The following is an 18,561-nucleotide window of genomic DNA, read 5'->3' on the forward strand; positions in this document are numbered from 1 at the left end:
ACCAACATCGCGCCCATGGAGGTGGGGAGGGGAGTGCCCCACAGTTTGAGATACGCTGGCCTCACAAAAAAAAAAGATAATTAATTACTGAGGGTCCATCTCTCTCTCTCTCTCTCTGTCAAACACAGATACACACTTGAAATCCTACCTCGATGCTAATTATACATTTCACTTTAAATTAATTCAACCAACACAATTCGTGTTCGATTTCTTTCACATATGCCGGTTCCTCCGTGTGTGTGTGTGTGTGTTGCTTCTACACACGTATTCTTTAATGGCGTCATATTTTCATTTAAACTAAACTGAAAAAAATATATTGTTGGTCTAGATGTAGTATAAAAATGTTTCTTTTTATTTTATTGTTTATCTAATTATTTAGAAAAGTCTATTATAACGGTTTTACTCATCTACTGTTCACTGAATAATAATCTATCATCAGATTTGTCATTAGTAAAAGTTTTTATATCGAAACGCGATTACCTACGCATATGCCTATTGACCAACTGTCATAAACACAGTGCAATGTACTCAACACTGTTAATACATCGAATGTAACGCAAGTGGAAGTCTTTTGTAGAATTAAAATAAACATATCGATAATTTATAAGACACATCAAGTAATGCAATAAGTAATTAGTACTGCGTCCAAATGTTTGTTACTTAAAATAATTAAAACAAAATTTCCATGAAATCATATTCGTTTTTTTTTTTTTTTTTTTTTGCGCCCCCTGCGTGTGGCACCCCTTCCCTACCTACACCTCTGTATCTAGGTCTGGTTTTCTGAACCCTCGAACATGACAATGATAACGCAGAGGAAAAAGAAGAAGCAATGTATTAGAACTATTATTACGTATCAATATTATCTCTCGTCTTAAAGTGATAGCGTACCTTTAGATCTCCCAGCGCTGAAGGTCGAGCTCTATCCATTAAATGGCCGACAAATACTAGACCCATGTCTTAGCAATATAAGGGAGCCATGAATGTATAGATGAATAATATTGATTGCTTTCTAAGCATAATTTAAAATGGTTTACACGCACACATAGACTCACACACTTGATTGTACGTCCTGACCTATTAATAGCATGAATGTCAATATTGTGTTTTGACAGCTTGGATCACTCACCATCAAAAGTGCTAAACCGCTCACTAGTGGGTGGCTACAATAATCCAAGGAGTAATTTTCACCACCTTGCTTCTATTATTTCTATTCTAATGACAACTGTCACAACACTCACACACAAGATGTCACGATGTGTTGTGCTTGGGTAAAACCTGAGGTGCTGTCAAGGGTCTAAATTTGTGGGGTAATTCCTGAGGCTCAGTCAAGGGTTTATATTTCTTTTAAATGGGAAATGTACAAATAATTCTATAATGGCATCTGTGACAACAACCAAACTAAACGTATATATCATTAATAAATAGCTAATATAAAGTTATCAAATAAAGTGCACGGAAAATTCCTTCACCTATCCCTAAGTCTGTTGCAGCGTAGGGCACCACACAAGATTTGTCGAACGTCTTTCTCCATTCCTCTCTGTCTTTTTGCCTTGGATAGAGCCTCCTTCAATGGCAGATAAATTACACAAACATACACATTCGGTTGTGGTGGTGGTGTGTTTTTTTTTTTGTAACTAATGTTGCTCCTAGAAAAGGGCAGAACTGTGTCTAAGACAAACGAGATAACGACAAATTGATTTTACAACCAGCCAGATAAAAGTAGTAAAGGCCAACAAAAATATTGGCCACAAATCTAAGTTTAATGTTTTTAATTTCAGTCCAAAATCTGTCTATCCAAATCTACCTCACTAAAATCTATCTATCCACATTAACTAAAATAAAATCTGTCTATCCACATCTTTTCTCATAAAACTGAATCCTATTTTTAGTACCGTCCAAAATAAACCAGATGTTTTCAAACAAAACTAAAAATATAACACAAAATTCAAATCAAATTTTATTTACATAATACATTTTGTGACATCATTACTAAATATTAGTAGCAATTACTATTTACAATTATCTATTTACATTTTCTGAGTATTTTGCATGTTTGTGATATGACTAATTTGCTGTAAACTTTTCATCAATAAAAGAAATCTTGCTCTAAAACTAGTGATTTGTTTAATAAATCCTTGGAATGAGTATAAGCCTATACTGGAGACAAGTGGTTTAGACTTCAAGCAAACACATGGGTTGCACAACATTGTCAAATCAAGTTGATTTTTCTTCTTTTAAAGAAGACTCCAGTGAACTTGTCTTTGGCTGGTGTTCGGATTTCAAAGATTTTGCCAACTCGTGTTTCCGTAGTTTTCTTAATTCCATGTTATTCATGAGGGTGTAGGCTAGAAACCAGCGCTTTCTGCTTTTATTAGACAGACGGAATTCCTCTGAGGAGCCACATATCATACAACAATTAATACAATTAATTACATTTGTATAAAGCAGTGATGCCCAACATAATTCGACCTGCGGGCCATTTTAATTTCGACACTCGTGTCGCGGGCCACATGACCGAAAAGGTACAAATACGAAAAGAAATAGACCTGAAACAATTTTATTACAAACTCTGGATCTAGTAATTACGTTTATTAATGGGATATTGGATGTTTAGTTTTTACTCGTCGGAAAATTTCATTACTTCTCTACTTCAAATGTGAGCAACATTGTAGCTCGCTTTACCAACGACTCATTTTCTTGTCTCTTTTTGGTAAATATTGCCATCGATCCTCCAATTTATTGGAGTAGTTTAACGATATTTTTATTCGCGGCTCAAACCAAGTATGCAGTCGTATTTGGTTTATAATGCCGTTTTTATTATGTTATTTTCTTTTTTTGAACAGCCTTAGTTACTTTAGAAAACAATCATGCTGGCTTATAGTCCTGTGCCGCAACATGTAAAGATCCGTTCACTTTTCCTGGTAGATTCTCATTCAGAGTCAACTTTCATAAACACATAAATGGTGTGTGTGTGGGGGGGGGGGGGAGGGGAGAGATTTTTCTACACTTTGTTCTTTCGTTTCGGCGGGCCGGATAAAACCGCGTCGCGGCGGGCCGGATCTGGCCCACGGGCCGTACTTTGAGCATCACTGGTATAAAGGTACAATATGAAGACTCATCGTTTCTAAAACTTGGAGCCGGGGGTTGGAGGCCAGTCAGTTAACTTTTAAGGGTTAAAGGTTTAATATTTACCAAATAAAATAACAATGTTTACAAAAAAATTAAAAAATTTCAAATGAGAATGTTGTTTGATCTTGTAAGTAAGACCTTTAAGAAAGTATTCCATTCTCTCGAGAGGCGTCTGCAACAATATGGACTCAAAACGTTTTGAGTAACACATTTCAAAACACAATTCTTCTCGACTTTCTATGTCACAAAGGTGATTTTTTTTTTGGCGAAAATTTGTACATCGATATGTAAATGATTTTTACGTAAAAAAAACAACGTTATAGATCTAATGAACATGAAAATGGTCTTGCAGACATATCTGCACTATATTTACTTCGAATGTCTCTCGCATGGTATACTCTATTAGACAAAAATTTGACATGCTCATTAGCCAGTCGCAATTGGTACCTGACTGAAGTTGAGGAAGTAAAAGCGGTTGGTCGTTGTGCTGGCCACATGAAACCCTGCTCGTTAACCGTGGGCCAAAGAAACAGATGACCTTAACATCATCTGCCCTATAGATAGCAAGTTCTGAAAGGGGGATTATTTCCTTTATTAGCCAGTGGCATGCCTTTTAAATACAACCTTGTTGGACAGGAACTATAAAAATAAGTGCTCATCATGCAAGAGAACACATTGGTAGGCGCCTCAGCCCAGGACTTTGATTGGAAAACTGACAGCGTTCCCCCCAGACCTCCTTGCTGACTTGAAAGGGAAATCTCTGCTTCTCTAATCAATGCTATATCCAGAAAGAATGTTTCTCGTGTACAAAAAAACTTTTAAAAAAAAGGGGAAAAAAAAGGAAAATTGTGTTGTAAATGTGTATGTAAGTTTCTTTTCTTTTTCATTACATTCCTGGATCTCACTGTGGGAGCTTACAGCTTTGTCCTAGAACCCAATTGACTAATGAATTTATTTTTCGGAGAGGGGGGGCACTGGTAAACTTAAAGAAACATTGTCTTACATAGACGTCCGAAGTCACGACTTGTGACGTGGCAAAGAGCAATTGATATAAACTGCTGACAGGTCAGTGTTGAGGTCTTCTCGGCACAACACAACAGGCTCTTCAAAGTTATAGGCGGGTGTTTAGGATTAAGACGAGATCCAGTCAGCAATTTAATGTTTATAAGTTTCAAATATTAATTATAAATAGATCTACACACACAAACTATTTTATATGACTATATATATATATATATATTTATTTATTTTTTTTCGGATATTAGCGGTAAACGAAAAATCGTTGACTTACCAACATACTCACAAAATGTCCAAGGATTCGACATTGGAGAATCTAGTGAAGTCGAGTCAGTATTAGATTTCCTAAACATTAGAGAAGGTAAAAAAAACATTACACAGACGTACATCAATACACACATTCGGTTGTGGTGGTGTTGTTGTTTTGTAACTAATGTTGCTCCTAGAAAAGGGCAGAACTGTGTCTAAGACAAACGAGATAACGACAAATTGATTTTACAACCAGCCAGATAAAAGTAGTAAAGGCCAACAAAAATATTGGCCACAAATCTAAGTTTAATGTTTTTAATTTCAGTCCAAAATCTGTCTATCCACATCTACCTCACTAAAATCTATCTATCCACATTTACTAAAATAAAATCTGTCTATCCACATCTACCTCACTAAAATCTATCTATCCACATTTAGTAAAATAAAATCTGTCTATCCCCATATATTTTACCAAAATCAGTCTATCCACATCTACTTGACTAATAAATAACTCTTTAATTAGAACAAATATATTAATGCCTAAAGATACCTTTTATTTTGAGTCGATGACGTCAGGGGTGATTTGTCGTTGAAACTTTCAGTGGGTCGACGTTGTCTAAGCCTTCTGGACAGCACACGCGTCCACAAAAGATGTGCAAACACTCGCATGCTGGGATTATTGTGTGCATTGTCCACTAGCAACATGGACAGGTAGGACTTGTAGCCTAAAGATTAGGACCATTGAACATTAAACGTAAAAACTCCAGCGAGAAGTACAGATGGTATTGATGCATTCTTCATTAAACTAAGTTCATTGTTTTGCTTAACAATTTACATTCTTAGTTCAACTCAACTCATTTTATATTGTTAATCGATTTACATTAATTAAATTCAACTCATAGTATTGCTAATCAATTTCTATTCTTCATTAAACTTAACCTATTATATTGCTAATCGATTGACATTAATTTAATTCAACTCATTGAATTGCTAATCGATTTTCTCAGCTTCAACTACATGAATGTTATAAATAAACTAATTTACATCCAGTCAGCTCTAATAAAAAAAACAACAACTGTAAAATGACATAACACACAAAGATCCACACAATGAACGATCCTTGACGCATAGGGACAAAACTTTTGGAATTAAATTTCGCTAAACAATTTTTTTTTAAATCAGACCTTTAAAAATATTTAGATCAAACTTACACCCAGAAATTCTGATAAACTGATAAACTGATAAACCCAACTATATGGTAAATAGGATGAGGGCATTGTCTTTGATTCAGAAAAGAAACAAATTAGACTCAGTTCAACTAGAATTCAAGGCTAGAACTCAAGGTACATTGTAGCTGAATGGTTTTAACACTTTGGCTATCAATCAGAAGAAGTGTTATGGAGAGTGTGTTTCCAATGTACCGCCGAGGAAAGATTAACAAACGCTTTTGGTTGAATAGAATCATCAGTTCTGTTAAGAAGTCTCGTGGGTGAGAGTGGAAGACGACTCAGAGATGCGAGACAGCACAGACGTGTATTGGAGTTAGATTGTTTAAGTGTCATTTCAATTCATTCTGTTAATAAAAGATATATTAAGTTCAAGTTATTTGAAGTTCAATAATAAGAATAATATTGTCAGGGGGAGGTATGGCGAGAATGAATGTTGCTTTGATATTTTGGTATGATTGTTATATCCCCTTGTTATGAATGCGAAGTGTTTGTTGCACGTGTTATGGACTGTATGATTTAGTCTTCGTTCAATATGCGAGAGAGTGTGTTAATTAAGTTAGTGAGGTCTTACTGCCGGTCCAGGAAGGTTGGACGTTTACTTCCTGGACTGGTGTTTTGTGTATTAAATATTTATTGAAGTTGATTTCATTATGTGCTTATTGAATATTAAACTATTATTCGTATTTCAATTTATTTCAATTGATATCTATAGTTTGAGTGTATCTAGTAGTAATTGTTCTTTTGTGAGTAACTAAGCAAGTATTAAGTAATTGTAATTGAGTATTGAAGAACCCGCTAGCGGGCCAAGACAAAGTCAAGAAACACAAGAGCTAAGCATATAAAGTGAAGCCCTGAAAAATATAATACACCCACATCAGTTTCATTGCGCTGGCTGTCTAGAGCAACACGCCAAAGACCGAGTACTAAGTAGGAGCGAGTTCCACTTCATTATTTAGTCTAGAAAGGTTTTGAGATTTCATTCGAAATAAGACGAGTTTAATGCGCGTCTGAAGGCATTGATTAAGCTGTAGGTGTATGGAAGTATCACTAAACAAGAGTAATAATAACAGACAGTCACTATTTTAAAAAAAAATCTACTGTTTTATTTGTTAAATTCTTATCGAATCTCTACTTTTCTTGATATGTACATTTCTAAAGATTCTCTACTTACTTCATACGTTTCTAAAGACATATGTTTGCTAGGAACTTCAAGTTACACTACACTTGCAAAATTAAAAAAATAAGACTTAAAAACAGCTTATATTGGATGAAGGGAGAGCACCGTTCAATCGGTACAATATATCTCAATAGTGCAAGGTTTATCTGCCCTTTTTAAGTAAAAGAAGATTAATTATTTATTGACTGATTAAATAATTGGCAATTTTCTTTTTATTGATTCACATTCGGTTTGTCATCGACAAAGAATAGTTGTGTAAAAAATGTTAACATGATCCGAGAATGGGAGAATGGGAAGTGTTAAAGAATCCACCAAGACAGACAGACCAAGGGGAGTAAATGTAAGCTTTATAACAACATAAAAACAACTTAACTCTGACCTCTATCGAATGTTTCCCTGTCGCGAGTAAAAACACTTTTGTCCAGCCGCCCTACAGCAAACACTCCGAAGAACGTGCTGAGTATGATCCGTAACAAACAGGTGGCGAGTCCCACGGCCATGTTGGTGAACAGTGAATAATAGTTAATCAGTTCAAACAATTTTCTGCTCGAAAAAACAAAGCAGTATCACTAGTGTTTGAATGGGGGGGGGGGGAGGGGGTCAGCCAATACCAATTGTTATAGAAAATGCCTGAACACTGGCCTGAGACGTTGCAACCTGTGGGCAGTTTAGACCAATAGCTCGTTTCCACGTCACAGGTTGTGACGTCAGACTTGTGTGACAAGGCGAAGAGCCAATGTCTAAACTGCCCACAGGTTGCGACGTTGCAGGTCAGTGTTAAGGCCTTCTATAGTGACTAGTCTCTATTCAGCTCGTTACTCATAACATAAACCAAGCGATGTCTTTATGAATATATTTAAAAATGTATAAAAGGGGTGGTGCGACATGATCTGACTTTCTACAGATAAATATGTGTATACAAACTTTAGAATGCTATGTAAGAAATAGTGTTTTTAACTATACTTTTTTATATTTTTATTTTTATTACGTCGAAAAGCGTTAAACATTCCAATTAAAGGAGGGGGGGGGGTTTCTATGAGCCACAACACAACAGACTCTTCAAAGATCAAGAAATTAATAGGAGGTCGTTTAATGGAAATATAACTTCCAATGTGACCATTGTAAGCTCATTTCATGATATTAGCTTTTATTCAACTTCTTTTATGGACTTTCAGCCCTAAATAAAATAAACAAATCAAACATAGTATCTTGTTGGAGTACCTGTTATTAATGTTAAGTGGCGGATGCTTGTCACTGACCTTCATCTTCTCCTGCAGCAAAACCTTCTTACTCAGGAGCATTTGAAGGTAGAACAGAATAATTGTAGTGACTGGGAAACTGGAAAAACAAAAATACCCCGTTTGAATTGTTTATGTAAATCAACATTTTTGTTAACAAATTTTAAAATAAAAGTTTACTCAAGATCTAATTACTATTTTTCCAAGAAAAAAAATCGAAAAAAAAACGAAAAAAAACCCCCCCTAAAAACAATTGACAACAAACTTTAAATTTCTGGCGGTCCTAAAGTTAATGTTAACTTTTTGAGATAATTCGGATTGGCCTCCTTCCGTCTGGGAGCTGCTATTGTTCAACTCATACAATGAGATGAATGCCTGGGGCTTTAGTTAATGTCCCCCACACTAGTCCCTCCCCATCTACATGCCTCTAATGTGTTCAAAATGAACGGGAGGTACCGATGTAGTTTTAAATCAGCGGCGTATGCATTTCTGCCAGAGTGTGGCACTGCATCTGCCTAAAGGACACAGGCTCCTGATGTTTCCTCAAGTCTGACTTCCGAAGCATTTTTCATGTTTTGGTATAGCCTCAAGGAAGGGGATATTTGAATTCAGAGTTCTCCGATCTGGGTAGCCAGCCCAATGCTGACGAGCCTCTACATCCAGAAACATATATATTTTAAGGTTCAGTAAACCCATCAATGTTCATTAAACATATTTACATGCATGATCCTATAGCCTAATACTGATGTTCACTATATCCCATTACCTAAGAACTTGAACAATGTTCAGCAACATATCTTTGAGTAGATCTTCGATGGCAAGTAAGTAAAACGTCTCTACTATAAACAGAAGCAACAGGAAAACGAAGCCAAAAGCGATGGCGCAACCTGTAGACCAATAATAACACGTAAAGTGTCTACCGTGGTTGATGTAATACAAGTTCATAGAGTAGATACATTATTCTAATCACTACATTGTGTAGCAGTTTAATGATAGGTGTCAGCAGTTTAAAATACCCAGAAGCTATCGTTTCAGACGTAGAAACCGAACCAGAACTACTGGCCAGAATTGCACAGTCAAAGGCAGCACTTGCAAAACTTAAAACCATATGGAAAGACAAAGGCAATGCCTCGACTCAAAAATCAGACTGATGCGCTCCTTGAATGCTTGTGAATGTTGGAGGCACATGCAGAACTTAGAGAAGAGGATACTAGCAATGGAATTGAGATGTTTTAGAAGTATCCTAGGTATCACATAGAAACACCGCATAAAAAATGAGGAGATTCGGAAAAGAATCACAATGGCATGGCTATTGGGCACCACGATGACCTGCTGACCACTGTCCAAAATGCAAACTTAAACTTAATGGAAATATCTTATGTCCTAAGCGCTAGTATAGACCTTCCTTCAGGGAACAGTACCAGGAAAAAGAAGAAAAGGCAGACAAAGAATGCGATGGGAAAACAACATAAAAAAATGGACAGCCCTGACACTGGAAGAGATTCTACAAAAGACAAAAGACAGAGACAAATGCAAGAAGACGGTCGACAGATCATGAGTGGTGCCCCAATAGTTCAACAAACTAAGAGAAAAATGAAGGGGAAGGTATGAGATGAATTTGTTACTCTAATAAACTACTAATATAAGATTCCTACCCCACACCAAGAAGCTCATCTGATACCCAGGATAGATCATACTACTGGTCTGTGAAAGAAAAAAAAAAGAGAAGCATATCATAGTTTACGACGATGTTTTATTGTTTAAAATCTTTGAGAGTACCACGTGATTTATATAACAGTAGTTTAGTTTCGATTCTAAAAATTGTTCATTGAAGACAAAGTATCAATATTAATTTAGAGTAAAATTTACCAACAGAAATTGAGAAGATTCTTCAAATTTCACTGCGAACTCTTTTTCTCCCTGGTAAATTTTTAATAAATGATATCTGAAATCAAGTCAATGTACAAGTGTATTCAGTTTAGTGCTAACACTTCTCTATAACTTTTTTTTTTTAATTTTAACTTTGCTCTTCCATAAAAGTTTTAAGTAATAATTTATTTTTCAAATATAATTGGCATCAAGTTTCAACAATAGACAAACCTGTAGTTTCTTGTAGCCACAAAAATATGGATAAAAGAATTGGTGATTGCAGTGAACAAACCAATAGCCCCACAAACTAAAGTTGTTAAATAAAAGAAAAACATTTTATTTTGTTTGGGAAAAAAATTCATGTAAAAAAGTTTATGTAAAAAAGTTTATGTTTGCAGGTATTTAAAAAAATAAGCAGAAAAAAAAAGTCAACTTACTACTAGGTAAGAGGATATAGGGGCGGGGGGATGCTGTCATAATAGCTTGTAATAAGTTAAAATTACACCTGGCCTGAATCGACAAATATAAAAACAGCAAAATAGCGCCATAAACAAAATAGCGCCAAAAACAACAACAAAAACCCGCCAAAATAAAAAAGCGCTGGTTTTTACTATTTTAGCCTACTCTTATTCATTTATTTATTTTTATACATTGTCAAATATAAACACGCAAACGTAATGTAACAATTCACATCACATTGTTTCATTTAATGACTCAGTAGAAATAGTTCCACAATAGCCTATGTTGTCTGATCTACAAAATGGATTCTGTCCAACTGTTTGCAGTCCCACGTAGAAACTTCATCAGTAACCTGTTGTCTTACTTTGGCGGTCAGAGTTACAGTTATTTCGTGAGTTTAAAATTTAAAACGAAATCGAGAAAAACACTGAAAAAACAGGTGGAAAAAGTACACGAAGAAATTATTTTTTTCTAAAATCTAAATGACTTTGAATCTAGAAAAAAAGATTTATCATACATCATACATTATAGATCATTCTATGTTTATATTGAAATGGAAATAAATGTCGATCATCTAAATTTTCGATCAAGATTTCAATAGTAGATTGTAACACACGAATAAATTATTAATTATATATCATACATAATGTCAGTCAACGCTATTTTCTGTCGCGCCATTTTATTGGCAGTAATTTGTCGGTGCTATTTTGTTGTTTAAAATTCCAGTTAACAAACGAGGCTGACAAGAAATATTCTGATTTCTTTAAGGTAAAAGTCGGTAAAACTTAATGTCTTGTAAATAAAATATAATACGTGACATTTTTATTTATTTCATTTTTTTGATAGCTTACCTGAAAATATAATAATATGATTGTAGTCTATCGAAACAAAAGTCTTAGCCAAATGATAACATTCATACGCTATTTTAATAGTCGAAAAAGTCAGTAAAGTGCCCATCTGAAATATATAAACATACAATGTAGTCATTGAAGTATGTAAAATAGTAAAGATTTCCCCCGCACACGCTCAGGGACAAACACAAAGACTGACATTTGTTTAAGAAACTCCAATACTAAGTTTCTTTCACCACTGAAGCTTTTTATAGGTTCAGAAAGAGAAGTAGGCCTATGCATAACAATGTGACCTTGTTAAATTACGTTACATTTTAATCACCATGGCTAATATTGTAATATTTAAAAAGCCGCCAGAAAAGTAAAAACAAAAATTATAATTCAATTAAAAAAGAGAATTTTTACCCCCCCATCCCTTTTTTTTTTTCAAAAGAAAAATCCTCTTTTCCCAATGTTTTGTATTCTGACAAACTCTGTGGCTTTGTTTCCATCTAAATAAATTAACCAAAAACAATTCAGATAATAGTGATTGCAGTTCTCATTAGACGAGGAATACGCAAGTAAAAATCAATTTGAATACAAGTAATTATGATTTGCATCATTAATCCAATAGACAATACCATGCATGCCAATAAGATTTGCTTCTTTACCCAATTTAATAGTGTTTCCCAAACTTTTGACTTCTGTGTACCTCTTTTATAATTTTCGTAACGCTGAGTACCCATCGTCCCCCCCCCCCCCCAAACCAAAAAAGTTGTTTTTTTTTTACAACAATCAAAATATATTTTTTAGATGCATACACACAATGATAATAAAAGGAACATACAATTGTTCGTAATCAACTATAAATACAAGTTGATAAAAATTTGATTGGAAAAGTATTGATATTTTATTTTAATTTATGAACTTAACATTATAAATGGGAATTTTTAAAACTCAGCATTGCTACTGAGATTTACCCAGTAGACAACTCCAATTTGTACACAAACCATCGCCAAAATTTTTGTTGGGTATTTGAAAAAGGGAAAGTTTGTGAAGAGCCTGAGCTTCTTCTCGTTGTGCCTGAAGACAGCAAAACAAAAAAACAAGTTTATTGTACAAAACTAGACTTCAACACAATATGCAAATGTCGATATAACAACATGTGTGGTTGAATGGTAATAACTTGACTGTCTATCAAGGATAAATGTTAACTAACAGTCTAACAATGTTCTTACATGTGTTGAATAAATGTTAACTAACAGTTTAAGAATGTTCTTACATGCGTTGAATAAATGTTAACTAACAGTTTAAGAATGTTCTTACATGCGTTGAATAAATGTTAACTAACAGTCTAAGAATGTTCTTACATGCGTTGAATAAATGTTAACTAACAGTTTAAGAATGTTCTTACATGCGTTGAATAAATGTTAACTAACAGTCTAAGAATGTTCTTACATGCGTTGAATAAATGTTAACTAACAGTCTAAGAATGTTCTTACATGCGTTGAATAAATGTTAACTAACAGTCTAAGAATGTTCTTACATGCGTTGAATAAATGTTAACTAACAGTCTAAGAATGTTCTTACATGCGTTGAATAAATGTTAACTAACAGTTTAAGAATGTTCTTACATGCGTTGAATAAATGTTAACTAACAGTCTAAGAATGTTCTTACATGCGTTGAATAAATGTTAACTAACAGTCTAAGAATGTTCTTACATGCGTTGAATAAATGTTAACTAACAGTCTAAGAATGTTCTTACATGCGTTGAATAAATGTTAACTAACAGTCTAACAATGTTTTACATGCGTTGGATAAATGTTAACTAACAGTCTAACAATGCTGTTACATGCAATGAATAAATGTTAACTAACAGTCTAACAATGTTCTTACATGCGTTGAATAAATGTTAGCTTTGGTTTCTCCGTCAGCTCTTCATAAGTCAAGGGAGTCTTAGATTTCTTAAAAACCCATCGTACATGTTCCTCTTGATGGGGCCTCAGGATAATGTTCACATGCTGGAACAAGTTCATTTTGTCTTTTAAATGTGACAAGAGTAGTCGTAATACATCGGATGTAATATAATTTTTCATTAAAAGCAAGGCTCCTATAATTAACATATTTCTTTTACAAAGAGAACATTGAATGACAAATTACGTATTATTAGATACAGATATAACCTTTGTTCGCCATCTAGGTTTTATTTTTTTTTTTTGGGGGGGGGGGATTTCCTGTTGATCTCAAGTTGTGTATGCCTCGGCCTTGTAAGAAACCTCCAGCTGTCTCGTTTGGAGGCCGCCTTATGCAAGGAGCTCTCTTGTATTTCAGTTAATTACTGCTGTTACAGTTATGTGAGATAAACCAGTGGTGATCATTAGTGTGTGGGTCTTAACGCCAATGTCACAAGGTGTGAGTTGGAATTGATTAAAATATTAAATGCGAAAAGATGCTGTGCTTACTTTGTTGAAATACATTTTGGTGGTAAAACACCTGTAGAGGATGTAGACGCAGCAACAGATGAGCAGAGAGTAGCTTAAAACATTCGGCAATCCCAGCAGAAGAGCTTTAGCTACAACGATTCTGTTCATAACATTATCAGAGAGCTGTCCAATTTAATGGAAAGAGAAATGTTGTCAATAGATTTGTTGGAAAGAGAAATGTTGTCAATAGATTTGTTGGAAAGAGAAATGTTGTCAATAGATTTGTTGGAAAGAGAAATGTTGTCAATAGATTTGTTGGAAAGAGAAATGTTGTCAATAGATTTGTTGGAAAGAGAAATGTTGTCAACAGATTTGTTGGAAAGAGAAATGTTGTCAATAGATTTGTTGGAAATGAAACTCTTGTCTTCAATGTCAAATTTCAAAACTTTAACGTGTTTGGTTTCAATTTTTTTTAGCTGTTTTGAAATCTTGTCATGTTCAGTATTGAGAAGGTATTGATATGAAATATTTGGGAAAAGAAATTGAAACAAAAAGATGCGCTCAAAAACTAGGTCTAGGATTTAGCACAAGACTGTGACAAGACTCAATGACAATAAAACTGTTAAGTATTCATTAAACATCAGCTACTAAATCAGTTAATGTGTGATCAATAGAAAGAGTATAAATATAAACATAAAACATCTGATTCTTCATAAAACTGTGACTACGCGTCCAATCAGAAATTCATTAAAACTTTAATTACATTTCCGAAGCCAAATTAAAGTTTTAGAAATATGAGAACGCAAGGGAGGTAATATAAATAGTGTCGATTTAGAGATTTTAATTGCTAATACATATATTATATAACATTTTGTTTTGTCTAACTAAAACCTTAGATGACAAACTCAAACATTTTGTTTTTTCTAACTTACATCGATAGACCAGATTGTCATGTTGGTGACGTCATTCGCTTCTTTAGCAATGCTCACAACGCTCAAAGAGAGCCTGAAAATAAAAAGTTGCAGATTTCAAATAGGAGCCAAAACCCTAAAACAAAAATAAAAAAAAAAAAAGACACAACAAAGCATACACAAAAATATTGAATGAGGTTGTTATCTTTTGTAAAACAAGAAAGGTAACCCGGATTACTTCATAATCATTGTCTTTTGTTGGGTATTCTCCATTCAGTATATGCATTTTTATATATATATATATAAATTAGAAAAATAATCCTTCTGTCCTTTCATTACAAGCTCAAATACGCTTTACACATGCACAAACTTTATAAACAAAAGTTCATCTGTTCACAATGAACATGCTAAAGTTAACCGGCAAATTGTTCCATTTGTTTTAATATAACTAATTATATTTATATTTTAAATTATTTAGAGAATGCAACACACTCATTAATCCCCAACATAAAGTAAACAAAACCGATGCTAAATATGGCCATACGGTATGGAAAAACAAAGGTTATTCACATTTGACAAGAGTAACACTTTTATTAAAAGTACTAAATGTAGAGACACTTCAGAACAGAAGACTAAAAGTAAAATGGTAAATACGAGAAAACACTGAAGCATAATTTACAGATTTAAAAAAAAAATACAACCTTATAAAATACTCAGAGAGACACAAAGAAAAAAAGCAAAGCTGTAATTCAATATGATAGAACAATCTGTAAAAGCGCGACATCTTCCCTAGTGGCATTAGACTATGCTACGGGTAGCTTTAATCCGCCAGGTCAACTAGTGACAAAGCAGAGTGTAACTCTTGAGGTAACGTGCGTAACCTGATTAACACAGGGCTACGGGTAGAACGTCATGATTGTCTTTGTTTTGAAGGAACGTCTTTTATTTATAAGATAAGATACTTACCATACTATGGAATAGACAATACATATGATTGCACCTGCTACTCTGTAACGTGTTGACAAGCACGCGAAAAATGGGAAACATGTCAGACAGCCAACAAATGCTTGCATGTAAACAATCAGCGCTGAAATGTAGTGAACGAAACCAAAAAGTGTAAACACAATTTGGTCTTTACAACAATAAAAAGAAAATGGTATTGTTCGCGTTATAAAACTTTGTCAACAGTTTTGCTCAAACTTTTCAAGACATTGAATAATATTTGAAAAACATGTTGTTAGGGTTACCAGACGTCCTGCAGCAGGGGGACATGTCTGTTATTTATTGCAATTTGATATTATCAACAGTTGAATTTAACCCTTCATATTTACTGGTTTAAACACACAAACTCATAGCTCTAAATGACCCATTATCATGCGTACAGTGCCTCCTGAAGTAATGGGAAACTGATGATGATGAATTGTTTGATCAGTACTTTAAACTATTTACAGAATATGGAGATGTCACCGTTCTTATGACGACCTCCCTCGGCGACCGTTGTGTTTGTATTAAATTGTTCAAGTGAAGCATAGAGCTACTCAAGATCTACGAATTTTTCCTTTGAAAAAAAGATTCACAGTAGAGAGAAGTAGACTCATCTTTGAGTCTGTAAGAGGCGTTTTTCTCACAAAGCTCTGTCTGAAGAGAACGTTCCTTTATCTGACAAAAATATTGTTTTTACTATTGTTGTTTTTCCAGCTACGAGATGAACCCTAGCCGTTCTATGACTGAGGAGATCAACACCCACACTCTATGATATGTTTACATTTAAATATGTTTACATTTTGAAGCTTGGTCTTTAAAGTTTACTGTGTCTTGTTTTGGGTAAATATGCTTTAGTTTTCTGCCCTCCTTTTATAATTCTTTGTCCTCCTTTCTGTCCTCCTTTGGAGGTACCGACGTCTGGTAACTCTGTATCTTTGTAGGAACGTCTGTACCATATAACTATACAATGTAATGTTCAGTGACACAAGCATGTTCATATTGTTTGCTTACCTCGACCCCACAAAGGTATATCTATATTGATTGTATTCTGAGACGTCAGTAGGGAAACAAATGTATTCATAATCGTTAGAAAGGCCACAGAATAGGCCAGTCTATTCTCATAGCCATCGAGAAAAGGCAGAGGACTGAAACAAAAAGCTGGTATTTATTTTTCATATTAGAACTGATTCTTAATGCAACACACAAGAACGAAAAGTCTGAAGCAAAGTTCACCAGAAGCTACGACTAATACGAACAATATTTACATGACTAAAGCCGGCCGCCCATTGCAGACATCAGGTCGGTAAGTTCTTTTCTCCAAGAAGGAAAGGAACAAAATAATGAAGGCCTGTGGGAGAGAAAAGGATGTAGAAGATGATAGGTTAGTGGCACGACTAAATGTTAATGTCAGACTCTCAAAGTCAATCGATAGATGAAAGTTTATTTTGTAAGAAAACGATCGATATATAACTGATACTGATTATAATTCTGAATAGTATGTTTACATATATAACATTACAACAATGAAAATATGTTTATCGGGCTAATTGGTGTGTTTTTGTTTGTTTGTTTTTTTTGGTCAGAAATTCTGTGGTGATTCGCTGGTCCTGAAGTTAGTGCTCCAGATTGTTGAGTCATCGTCCAGCTTCCACTGCAATACATTTCTGTAAACTCTCAGTTTCCCAGATTACACTAAAAAGTGGACTTTATAGTCTCGGACATCCTCGCTGGTAATAGAACCAAATCTTTAGTAGACAACTATCCGTTGTCAGATTGTACATTCAGTTCAGGTGTACTTTTAAGCCTTTCCTGTAAATCGCTTACTAGAGATCCACGCAATCCCATTTCTTAACAAGGCTTTATTTAATCCCTAGTTGTAACTCGAGAAATTTTAAAAGTCACCTGGCCGAGTGGCTCAAGCTCTAAGCCTAGTCAAATTAATTTTACATACAAGGGAATGGGATGAAGTCGGATACTTAAGGCAAAGTCAGCTTATCAGTCTACTAAGTGTTTTCATTTCAAACCCCCCAATTACTTTCGATGCAAAGTCTTAATGAGTCAACTTTGAGGGATGACAATAGGTTAGGTTTGTTTGTTTGTTTTCCGCCTTTCTTCAGGAATGAAATTACGTCCTAGCCAAAATATTCTGCATGACGGCAGGGAATGACAGCGAGCAGGATTCGAACTTTAGACAATCCTGATGATAGCGCATATGATCTACGTGAAGGAAAGATCTATTTAAGATACTGTCTGCAACACATAGGAGGAAGGTCCAGCATGAATGGAGCAGAGCAAGAAACCAGAACAAGTGAAAGACCAAGACTCTAGACATACGAATATGTTCTCAGGAACAAAGCCATACATTTGTAGCTTTATGGTTTTAGTAAAGCAAAAAAAAATGGGTATGCAAATTAGCAATAAAATGGAGAAGATAATATAAGGATTTACAGAAATAGAAAGATTATTTGCAAATATATGATTAGTCTTATTTGGCTAAGGTGTAGGATGTGTGGCTGAGTTGCAACAAAGGCGTGTCTACATATCAAGACCCTCGATTTCAAACAAAGTTGTGTTTACTCAGCGCCTAAAGGTAGCACGTAAAACTTCTCTGAGATAACCTTTCGACCAAATACTGATTGGGCCATAGCGCACTGAGCTAGATACAGCATGTAATAGACAAAAAAGTAATAACATATATTTTTAGAGCTAATAAAGAAAACTTCTTTACACTATGAGAACCGAAATACTTACAGCTGGTATTAGTATCCAGTTATTAACATAATAAATATTAAAATCTTCTAAGGTCATAGTTCAAGTTCTGTTTACCCAAATTTGAGAGAGAGTAGGCCTACTTGTAATTTGAACATATAAATCTCTTTCTCTCTCTCTCTTTTAAAGAAGCCCCTCTATATGTGACCTGATCCTACTGATTGACTACCTTCAAACAATGAACTAGATACGAAATCAAATTAGTTCACTTAATCTTCGCTGATAAAATCAAAATGGTGAACAATGGTCCGTAGGCTGTTTGATATCTAACTATCG

The 18,561-nt window shown here is 34.6% G+C and overlaps 1 protein-coding gene across 2 annotated transcripts; it reads right to left on the reverse strand.

Moving 5' to 3' along the window:
* Nucleotides 1–1,939: 1,939 nt before the first annotated feature.
* Nucleotides 1,940–18,470, reverse strand: LOC106070757 (stimulated by retinoic acid gene 6 protein-like). 2 transcript variants are annotated; one of them, XM_056015273.1, is made up of 18 exons: nt 18,268–18,468; nt 16,782–16,864; nt 16,528–16,661; nt 15,499–15,619; nt 14,554–14,626; nt 13,661–13,804; nt 13,095–13,219; nt 12,178–12,280; nt 11,219–11,324; nt 10,140–10,215; nt 9,909–9,984; nt 9,695–9,743; nt 8,806–8,926; nt 8,023–8,139; nt 7,181–7,344; nt 4,946–5,120; nt 4,421–4,491; nt 1,940–2,390 (listed from the first exon to the last, which is right to left on the reverse strand). In XM_056015273.1, exons 1-18 carry the CDS (start codon nt 18,322–18,324, stop codon nt 2,215–2,217), a joined length of 1,971 nt encoding a protein of 656 aa, XP_055871248.1. In that variant the 5' UTR covers nt 18,325–18,468; the 3' UTR covers nt 1,940–2,214. The 2 variants fall into 2 exon arrangements, with proteins under 2 accessions (XP_055871248.1, XP_055871251.1); XM_056015276.1 differs by lacking the exons at nt 1,940–2,390; nt 4,421–4,491; nt 4,946–5,120 and having other exon boundaries at nt 7,193–7,344; nt 8,061–8,139; nt 18,268–18,470.
* Between the last annotated feature and the right edge of the window lie 91 nt (nt 18,471–18,561).

The sequence above is a fragment of the Biomphalaria glabrata genome, chromosome 1, assembly GCF_947242115.1.
Source record: "Biomphalaria glabrata chromosome 1, xgBioGlab47.1, whole genome shotgun sequence".
Lineage (NCBI taxonomy): Eukaryota > Metazoa > Mollusca > Gastropoda > Planorbidae > Biomphalaria > Biomphalaria glabrata.

What these genes read in the sequence shown, in the direction of transcription:
- LOC106070757 (XM_056015273.1), bottom strand. Translation starts at nt 18,324, where the DNA reads ATGACCTTAGAAGATTTTAATATTTATTATGTTAATAACTGGATACTA. An exon ending in GGGCGGCCGGCTTTAGTCAT is followed by an intron (nt 16,662 to 16,781) that starts GTAAATATTGTT and finishes TTTTTGTTTCAG; the next exon opens with TCCTCTGCCTTTTCTCGATG. An exon ending in TCATCGACTCAAAATAAAAG is followed by an intron (nt 4,492 to 4,945) that starts GTATCTTTAGGC and finishes TCTAATGTTTAG; the next exon opens with GAAATCTAATACTGACTCGA.